General features: G+C 53.9%; 1 protein-coding gene across 1 annotated transcript in view; it reads right to left on the bottom strand.

Moving 5' to 3' along the window:
* Positions 1–1,226: 1,226 nt before the first annotated feature.
* Positions 1,227–10,043, bottom strand: part of CSF1R (colony stimulating factor 1 receptor) — a 20,614-nt gene continuing 11,797 nt past the window's right edge. The window contains exons 9-21 of the mRNA XM_010161860.1: positions 9,432–9,622; positions 8,730–8,842; positions 6,336–6,462; positions 5,755–5,859; positions 5,334–5,444; positions 4,923–5,085; positions 4,276–4,376; positions 4,012–4,130; positions 3,158–3,280; positions 2,925–3,036; positions 2,517–2,616; positions 1,791–1,896; positions 1,227–1,358 (exon numbers count right to left, since the gene is read on the bottom strand). Coding sequence (XP_010160162.1) covers positions 1,227–1,358; positions 1,791–1,896; positions 2,517–2,616; positions 2,925–3,036; positions 3,158–3,280; positions 4,012–4,130; positions 4,276–4,376; positions 4,923–5,085; positions 5,334–5,444; positions 5,755–5,859; positions 6,336–6,462; positions 8,730–8,842; positions 9,432–9,622 — 1,603 coding nt within the window. The remainder of the gene's footprint in view (positions 1,359–1,790; positions 1,897–2,516; positions 2,617–2,924; positions 3,037–3,157; positions 3,281–4,011; positions 4,131–4,275; positions 4,377–4,922; positions 5,086–5,333; positions 5,445–5,754; positions 5,860–6,335; positions 6,463–8,729; positions 8,843–9,431; positions 9,623–10,043) is intronic.

Here is a 10,043-nt window from a genome sequence, read left to right on the forward strand (position 1 = left end):
AATACATTAGCTTTTTTATTTAGTAAGGAGGAATGAATCACGTGGTGTTAGCATAAAACCAGGTTTAATACAATCCAAACGGCCCACGGCGTAGCTGCTCGCAGGACGACAGAGGCCACCTGTGATACCGTGGCTCTGCCTCGTGGTGGTTTGAGCCCCGTCTGGGCTTGTGCCTGGAATCCTGGTCCTTTACCCACCCGGGTGGCGCCAGGAGGGTTCATTAGCTGCTTCTGACAGCTACACGGGACCCAAGGGCCATGGCACTACTAACCCTGAGCAGGAGCTGGGTGAGAAATCAGTTTAAGGGCATTAGGCCCTAGCTTATGAAAAAAAAATTACTTCAGCAGTGCTATTAAAATACACTCGGGAAAATATGTACAAGAGCGTGTCTGTGATGGTGGCAAAGGCAGTGGTTGCTACATGTTACAGGTCAGAAGTGTTGTAGGATGTGTCTTAGGCGGGTCATTTCCAGATGGGTTTAAGCTGCCGTTCTTTCCTGGGCTGGGGTTGTGTGCAGTGCTCGTAGGGAAGAGCACTGGTTAGTTCTGGGGTTTACCTGAGAAATAACTGCCTCTGTCCTGTCACTGGGGCACAAGTTCACATAACCCTGGGCTCGGCTCCTTGGCTCGCCTCACTCAATCCCTGCAGGAGCGTCGGCTGCAGAGAGGTAGATTGCATGAGGAAATGTAGAGGTTAATGTGTGTTTAATGCTAAGTAGAGGCTTTACCTGTATCTAAACGCTTGCTCTGCCTCCTACAGGGTCAGACTGACAAAGGGAAGAGAGCAGGACCACCAAGAAAGAGGGCTGCTGCTGGTGCCTGGAGCACTTCTAGTACAGGCCTTGAATACAAGATGTGCTTGGAAAGCACAAGGGTTCCGTCCTGTGAGTGACTTTTGGAAATGTCTTACTTGACTGCAACTTTTGTGTTATAAACAAAAACTACAAAAAACCCCAACCCCCCAGCCTCCCGTGGGGTGGGGAGGCAGGTGACAAGGACCTCTCTGTACCTCGCAGAGATGGAGCGTGTTGTCATCCTGGCAGCTCTTTGCTACTCTTGAGATAAGACTTGGTGTAGAGTCACTCCGTTCAGCGAGGGAGGCGGCAGCACTCGTAGGTCGGAAAGCACGGGGAGGAGAGCCAAAGCAGGTGTCTGTGTCCCAGGGCAGACACCGGGTGCTCTGCAGAGCCGGGAGGACAGGGCTCTACCCCGGGGCGATGGTGCCAGCTAACAGAACTGGTAGTTGTTGCTCTTGAGAAGGGGCTGGCCGCTCTCCTCCTGCTCGCAGGACTCCTCGCAGCAGCCGGTGGTATCGCAGCCGCTGTCTTCCTCAGCGGTGGAGGGGAGGTTGGTGTAGTCCTTCAAGGCAAACACAACCCAAGTGCGTGTCAGTCACCTCAGCGTGTGTAGGACAGCGGTTTCTGCGGGGTGGCCAGCTGGGGATGCTGACTCACCACCACAGGGCATGGCTAGCTGACAGGTGCCTTTCTGGAGCTGCAGGATGGCTAGGCAGCACACCAGATCCAGGGAAAGGGGGCAGGGCTGCTGCACGGCAGCCCTGTGGCTGCCCACAAGGTGCTGCAGAGCAGCTGTGTGTGTCCAGCCTTCTTTGGTGGTGGTGGGGAGTGACAGCCCCTCAGCAGGGGGAAATCTGGCTGCCTCTGCACTTTCCACCAACACCAAACTGCTCCTGTCAGTTAAAGGTAAGGGACATGGCCAGGGAAGTTGTCCAGGAGCTATGTTCAGGCAGGGGGGAAAGCGTCTCCCTTTTCCTCTCCAAAAGGTCCTCACCTGCTCCTTGTGCACCTCCAGCTCCTTCTGGATGAAGCAGACGATCTGGTCGAAGGTGGGTCTCTCTGTGGGCTCCAGGCTCCAGCATGCCTGCATGATGCTGTACCTGCGGAGCCGAGCAGGGACGGGGCGGTTGCACTATGCTGCTGCAAGGCTGCTGGGGGTCTGCACCCCCAGGCTCTTCCCTGCAGCACTTTGTATTTCAGGCACCTGGTGCTGAGCAGGGCCTTGTTCTCCTGTCTATAAAACCCCTGGGCAGGGCAGGTGCAGTGCTCCAGGGAAAGGTGGGCATGGAAGTGGATAGAGCAAACTCTCAAGCTTACAGGAGGGGAAGGAGTTTAAGCTTAAAAACAGTACTGGAAGCATAAAGCCTTAAACTCAGTTCCCTCCTGTAACCTACTGAGGGTTGTCTCCTCACAGTCCTAGGGTCAAAAGTAGCTGACTGGAAAAAAGAACAGCCCACCAAGTTCAGGAATGTAGACGAAGGACACGAGCTCTCCCATCCATAAACAGGAAATATGGGATAGAGCATCTCAACTTCCTGCCCCAGGTCTTGCTTTCCTACTGGAGCAGCCTGGTAGGATCCAAGCTGACCCTCAAGGGCAGACACACCCAGGAGCAGCTGGCAGACCTGTGACCCAGGTTCCTGTGCCACCTGCCTGCTCCCCACAAAGCAGCCCCAGCCACGCCGTCACCCACTGCGTGCTTTTTGGCGCATCCACTCACATTTTCAAGGGAGCAAAGTCGGGCCTGGCCATCTGGTATCCCCACTTCACCATGCTGTAGAACTTCCTGTTCACCACCATGCCGGGATACGGACTTTTACCTGTGACAGGAGCAGAGGTGGCTCTTGGATCAGAGGCTTGGACACTCTACCCACGTGGGGCGGGAAGAGGCAGCCTGGAGCATTGTCTCAGCCAGTGCTACTCGCTCTCAGGGCGTTCTGACTTAAAGCAAGTCAGCCAGGATCTGTTGTTTTTAATGCTTCCTCTTGAAGCGTAGCAGTGGTTTATAGCCCTGATAGATCCTAGTTTTTTTCCAACCTTCCTTCTCTTCTGGAAACTTTTCTGCAGAGAGCTTAGGGCAGTGGTAAGGCATGGAAAACAAGAGGTGGCAAGCTCATTTCTTTCTTACCGAGTGAGAAGATCTCCCAGAGCAGGATGCCGTAAGACCACACATCGCTCTGCACTGTGTAAATGCAATCAAAGATGCTCTCTGGGGCCATCCACTTCACGGGCAGGCGGGCCTGGAAGAGCAGAGGGTCCTTCAGGCTGGGACGAGCTGGCAGCTTATGCTACACCCCATCCTACATGCTCCAACCTCACCCCACCCCTGTGCCTTCTCTTGTCCCCATTTTAGTTGCTTACATTGCCTTTTACAACGTAATTTGAGTCGTTCATGATGTCGCGGGCCAGGCCGAAGTCGCAGATCTTGGCTACCCGTCCGTCGGACACGAGCACATTCCTGGCTGCTAAGTCCCGGTGGATGCACTGGGGAGAAGAGAGCGCGACTGGGACCCAGCCAACAGCCCCCAGCAGCCCCAGCTCGTTCCCTACAGCCCGGGTCTGTCACTGAACACCACACACAGGGGCAAAGGGAGCATGTACTGCTTGAAAAGGCCTGGTGAAGAGGCACTGTGTCACGTACAAGGAGTGCCGGCTCACTTTCAACGCTAAGACATTGTGACATTTCATGCCACGTCCTTTAATCGCTCATGGGGCTGTCATCTTCCCTGTGGGAAGAGGCTCAGAACCAGGGGCTGCTGACACTGTGTCCTCATCTCAAACAGTTGTATGGTTACTGATACTCTGAGCCAGCTCTGGCAGACAGCTCAATGTCTGCTTTCCATGCCTTGTCCCTGGGGCAGTGAGGAAGCTGCCAACGCGAGAAAGCTTCGTGTCACAGCTCCTGACCTCTTGTAAAAGCTGGTGAGAAAATGTTGAGACTAGCACAACGCACAGCCCCAGGTTCCCCTCCTCTGACACTGCCGGGGTGGCCTGCCTGGAGCCCGTGGGAGACAAAGGAACATCAGTCACCGTGGCCCAGCATGTCTGAACCCAGCAGACGGAGCAGAGGCTCATTTCCAGCAGCAGCTCCCTGGAGCTCAGCCACCCCATCCAAAAACACGCTGAGCCTCGTGCAGGCAGGGCGGCTGGTGCCTGCTGGCGGGACGGGCATCTCCCAGGGGGATGCTGGGGGTGGGTGTCCGCTTGGCACTCACGTTCTTTGATGCGAGGAAGGCCATGCCCTGGGCCACCTGGCTGGAGAACTGCAGCAGGTCAGAGAGATTGAGGGGAAGGCCGTCCTCCTTGGTTTCATCTTCTTCCTCCAAGCTTTTTCCTGAAATTCAGAGCAAAGCTTTAGAGTTGTGGCAAACCTGGTGAGTAATTCAAGCTGCGCTGTACCCTCTTTTCCCAGGGCTGAACCCGGCAGGGTGGCCAGAATAAAGAAATCACAAAAATATGGAAGTGAGCCTTTAACTCACCCCTGGCTTGCGCAGAATCTGATGACGCTGCTGCTGCTGATGATGACACAGGCTTCATTTCAACATATGTTTCCAAAACCTGGCTCGAAAAGCCACTGTCACTGAGTCAAAGAGATGGAGGCAGGCTGTTAGCAACCCTCCAGCAGCAGCTTCTGCCCTTCTCCGCATCCAGTGAGAAAAGAAACCACATCCCTGCCTGCAGGAAAGGGCTTAGCTAGAGGCTTAAAGGCAAAGGGAAAGTCAATGTTGAGGCTAATTCGGAAAGGGGACGTGGGTGCCCTGTGGTACGGGGCTGCAGGAGCTGCTCCCCTTTTGTCAAGGGGCTGCCCTTGGCTGATGGGGAGTGCTCAGCCTCTTGCCCTGCAAAACCCACATGCCCAACCGTGCAGGAAGCCAAGAAGTTCCAATTTCAGATTGTGGGTGGGCAGAGTGGACCGAAACCTGGATTCATTGTGCGATATTCAGTGACTGCTGTCAAAGACTGAAAACCTTGGAACTGTAACAACAGGCATATCCCCAATGGCTTTTACATCCTGGTGTTCTGGAAGTCCCCAGACCTTTGGCCTTAATCTCTCCCCAGCAGAGCCCTCTCCGCACTTCTCCCAGCCAGCACCCCGGCCCTGCACCGCTCAGCACCCTGCTTTTACCTGCGGATATATTTCTTCTCTAGGTCAACGTTTTTGTAGTCAGCAGCACTGTCTAAAGAGGTGTCCAGGGCAGAATCCTGGGCAATTATGGATTCAGCCTTCCTCCGCAGGAAGTTCAGCAGATCTCCGTAGCGACAGTACTCGGTGATGACAAGGATTGGGCCTGGGAGAGGGACAGAAAGGATTCATTAAAAAGTGACGCTACTGTGACCTCTCCTGAGGATTGCTTTCCCTGGAAGGGGTGGCAGAAACCATGCTGCACGTAAGCACATCTGGAAACAGCCAGCCCACAGGTCCTTACAGAGTTACAGGTTCAAAGAAGATGGCTGAGCTCATCAGCTCTGTCGTGAGGCTGAGGAGAGGTAACAGCCTCAGAGGAGTGGGCCATGGGAGGGGTCCAGGGGGTCCTACCTCCATAGGTACATGCTCCCAGCAGGTTAACAATGTTCTCGTGGTGTCCCAAGTGACTCATGATCTTCAGCTCAGACATGAGGGCCTCCTGCTCATCTGTGTCTGCCGATGCTGCAAGGCAAGAGGAGAGGGGGCTGTGTGAAGGAGGGTGGGAGAAGGAGAGGTGATGGGGAGAGCAGAACAAAGACAGGGAACAAAAGGAGGAGACACAGGGAGGAAAATGTGTCCTCTGCCTGTGTCTCTGGCCACGCACGTCCACAAAAAGGACAGCAGTGTGATTCAAGCACCCCATACTTGTCACAAAAACATCCAAAAAAGGAGATGTTGCAACCTGGGAGCACCAACACATGGTGAGCACAGACTACGTCCTGCCCGAAGGAGCCTGGGGGAGTTCAGCCTTTGCAAGTTGCTCTGGACTTACACTTTAGCATCTTCACAGCCACTTTGAGGACTGAATCGTCTTTGCCCAGCCCAAAAGCGGTGGCTTCTACCACTTTTCCAAAGGCTCCTGCTCCAAGAGTTTTTCCTACAGAGGGGAAAAAATGTGATTATAAGATGCTTTATAGAAAGAGACTGAGCAGTTGTCCTGCACAGAGCCGTGAGGAGGATGTCTGGTGGATGGGGATTCCTGCAGAGTCCGGACAAGATGACACATCCCTTAGTCAGGGGCTGGTTAACATCTGAGGGGAACTTTATTGTGAGCAAAGATGGTATGGAAAGGGCTGTGTCCCAGCATGGACTCTCCAGCTCTGTGCACGAGGAATGACCTCAAACGCAAGAGGGACATGATGCTCTCAGCCTTCCTCTGCGTGTTGGAGGGTCAGAGGGAGGTTGTACCCCAGTGTTGGTCACACTGCGTGGAAGAGGGCAGCAAGGATGCTGCTGCAATTGTCTGGATGCAGCTTCGGAGGTTGCCCACTTGATTTGGCTCTGTCCCTCGGAGCATTTCAGCTCTGTGGTAAGCTGCATGCCAGCAGGCAAGCAGCAAGGAAGGTTTCTTACCAAACTGGAGGTTATTCCTGGGAAACTCCCATTTTTCATTGTATGGCAGCTGAGTGGGATCGATAAAGATGTAGTTGTTCCCCTCACAGGCCTCAATGATCTTCCACCGCACCTGGTACTTGGGTTTCTGTAAGGCAGAGACTCCAGTTATCCAATATTCCTGAGGATTCCCCGGTCCCAGCATGCACTCCAGCTCTCACCCTGCAGGCACAGAGGAAAGACTTAGGTCCCAGCCCATCAAATATTTCTTGCTTTGAGCCCAGACTGAGTGAGAGAAGCTTTGTCTGGGCAGGCTGGTCCCTTTGCTGTTACAAAGTCCATCCAGGTCCTCACCCATGACTGAGGGAGGTTCTCTTGCCTCTTTAAAGTAGCCTGTTGCTCTCACTTGGGACGGCAGAGCTGGGAGAGCCAGCACGTCCCACCAGACCAGTGCCCAGCTGGTGCTGGAGGGAGATGTCCCTACTCTGCCTCCTTCCTCAGTGCCCTGGGTTGCTGAGCGCAGCAGAATGGTGGAGCCGGCCCAGCCCCACTACCCTTACAGGGAAAAAAAGAAATGGAGAAAGAGAAGTAAGAATTTCTTCTCTTTTCCACAGATCTCATGGCAGAAGTAACCAGGCAAGGCAGAGAGAAGCAATGCTGGAGGCTGTGGGCAGAGGCAGTTGGCAGCTTGTGCTGGGTGTTGTCTGTCATGCTGAGGGCTGGGGAGCCAGGCTGGAGGCACAGATATAAAGGAAGGCAGCGAGATAGCTCGGCGTGAGAGTACCGCGTGCGGCCTTGCTCCTGTACAAGGAGATGTGCAAGGGGCTGCACCCCAGCTGGCAAAGGCAGTCTCAGGTCCATCTAGGCAGGCACAAGGGTGGAGTGACCATGTCTGTGAGGAGTCACCTCACATCCCAGCTACTGGAAAGTGTCCACTAAAATGTTTCCCCTGGATAGTTGCAGAGAAGGATTCAGCATGTGGGTAGATAATAGAATGGTTTGGGCTGGAAGGGACCGTAAACACCATCCAGTTCCAACCCCTCTGCCCTGGGCAGGGACACCTTGCACTAGACCAGGTTGCTCCAAGCCTCATCCAGCCTGGCCTTGGACACTTCCAGGGATGGGGCATCCACAGCTTCTCTGGGCAACCTGTCCCAGTGCTCCCCACCCTCTCCGGGAAGAACTTATTCCAGATGTCCAATCTGAATCTCCCCTCTTTCAATTTAAACCCATTACCCCTTGTCCTGTCACCACCTGCTGTCACTAGATGCTCAAAGCTAGGTCAGCACAGGCATGAGGGGCAAATCCAGAGACAAACAGTTCTGCAGTTTTGATGCAAAACAACTGTTTTTCTGCCCTACAGTGCTTCTATTTCCTTTGCCTGAGAGTTGAACATCCATGCCCATGCAGGCTGTCCAAAAACACCCAGACATGATGCTCCAAGAAGCAGTTTCTGGTGGAGATCCCTCAAAGACTGTCACAGGCACACACTCAGCGTGTTCGCTGTTCCCTGCTTTCTGCTCTGCAGTTCACCCAGCACTGCAGCCATGACCCAGGAAGCCCGTGGCTGAGATGGATAAGATTGTTTATAAACAGGACCTGCTTCTCTCAGGCTTGCAAGGCTTTCCTAAAAGCTGTTTCTTCAGAGCTGTGCTTGCCTCTCTCTGGACTACTGGCCAAAGACAGCTCTGCCTGCAAAGCTGTAGGTGCTTGTCTGGGAGAGGGCTCTGCTGGAGCTTCTGACAACCAGCAACAGAACTCTGCTGCAAAATTTGCAGCTTTGATGGGCTGTCAGAGTGCCAAGGGGAGAGCTGAAAACCAGGAGGTTTTCACCCACTGATGAAGTAGAGGTGGCTATTGATTGGCACAGTTTATGGAGACAACCGAGAAGGAATCCAAATGCTGAAAACGATTCTTGCAGAGAAAATGGAGCAAGTTCTTGTATAAAAATAGTGACCAAGTCTTCCTGGAGACAAACGCCTTCTAACATCATCCTGTTTCTCCGCAGAGACAGCTTTTTATAAAGCAGGGAGGAGAACAGAAAGTAGATGCAAGTTGCAAATCACATTTTTGTCCTTAATCCAGCCTGTGGATTCATGGTGACCAGAGCAAAACCAGCTGCAATTGACAGCACAGAATGAGCATGTTTGGCACCGAGGAATGTCCACATCCATCTGTGGGCTGTGAGACTGAAGGACCAGGGTGGGAGAGGTGTTAACACACTGGGTTTGGTGCCTGAGCCCTGCCCTGCAGGAGAAAACTCCTGGGGAAGTTAGGAGGCAGTGGAGATGAGGGAGGTAGCTCGCCTGGTTCCTCCAAGCCAGATGCTCGCTGCCTGTGGCTGCAAGCAGAAGCAGTGCCATCACAGAGCCTGGGTGAGCCCGGTAGCCCTTACTATCCAACAGGGAATCTGACCTGATTGTACTTGTAGAGGAGGAAGAGGAATAGGAGGAGCAGCAGGACCGATGTGCCTATGCAGGCGGAGAGGATGGGGTTGAAGAGCATGTCAGGGGGGGCCATGACATTTCCTGGAGGAGCAAAAAGTCAGGGATGAGTAAACCACTCCTGCTTCAATTCCATCTCTGGGAGCATTTTGCCCAGCTGTTCACTGAGGCCTCCCCGTACACAACGCAACCCAGCCCTGGCCTTAGGGGCACCCAAAAGAGCTGCTGGGAACTGAGGGAATTTCTTGATGTCAGACTCCAGACTACAATGGTTCCCTCTGTGCACCACAATTTCCACACAGGCAGCACCAGTGCAGGTCAGACTGACTGGGGACCAAGGTCTGTGCAGCAAGAACAAGCCCATCTAAAGATGCAACCCCTGGATTCCAGTGGGCTGAGCAACAGCTGGCTGCGCCCTGGAGCTACGTCCTGTAGCTGTGTGGTGTTCATGGTGTGGCTCAGCCTTTGGCACCAGGCTATGGCCAGCCAGCAATTCCCGCATGGCTCCTAGAACTGCCAAATGCCAAAGCCTCCCACCTCCTGTGAGGATAGAGAGCTTGTGGAATATAATCCACCTCCCTTGCAAGACAATAGGGATATACACACAGGAAGATGGGACCCCAAAACCCCCAAATTCTCCCCCACTCTGCCAAGCTACCCGTTGGTATCTTACTGGTGATGGTGACTGAGTGAAACATGTCAGAAGCGTTTCCCTCTCCGTTAATGGCCACACAGCAGAAGGTGAAATTGGCACCCAGCTCCTGAAACGGGACAACGCTCTCCACCTCCACCTCCTGGAAGGACAACACGTTCACCACCTGGGGACTGGAGTCGTTCAGCAGCAACCTGTAGTCCTTGTTGTATCTGCAGAGACACCAAGCAGGAGAGAAGGGGTGTTCCTCAGCAGCACAGCTACTCATGGGTGAATTGGTGCCTGTATCAGACCAGGGAGGAGACACTCGGAATTAGGGTTGGAGCTCTGTGCCACTGCCTCGTTAAAAGCCCTCCTCCATGTGCGAGGTCCTGCACGTGGGTTGGGGCAATCCCAAACACAAGGACAGGCTGGGCAGAGAATGGATTGAGAGCAGCCCTGAGGAGAAGGACCTGGGGGTACTGGTGGATGAAAAACTGGACACAAACCAGCAGTACGTACTGGCAGCCCAGAAAGCCAACCGTATCCTGGGCTGTATCCAGAGAAACGTGGCCAGCAGGTCGAGGGAGGGGATTCTCCCCCTCCACTCTGTTCTTGTGAGACCCCACCTGGAGTGCTGCATCCAGCTGTGGA

The sequence above is a fragment of the Eurypyga helias genome, unplaced genomic scaffold (assembly GCF_000690775.1).
Source record: "Eurypyga helias isolate BGI_N326 unplaced genomic scaffold, ASM69077v1 scaffold4462, whole genome shotgun sequence".
In the NCBI taxonomy this organism is placed as follows: domain Eukaryota; kingdom Metazoa; phylum Chordata; class Aves; order Eurypygiformes; family Eurypygidae; genus Eurypyga; species Eurypyga helias.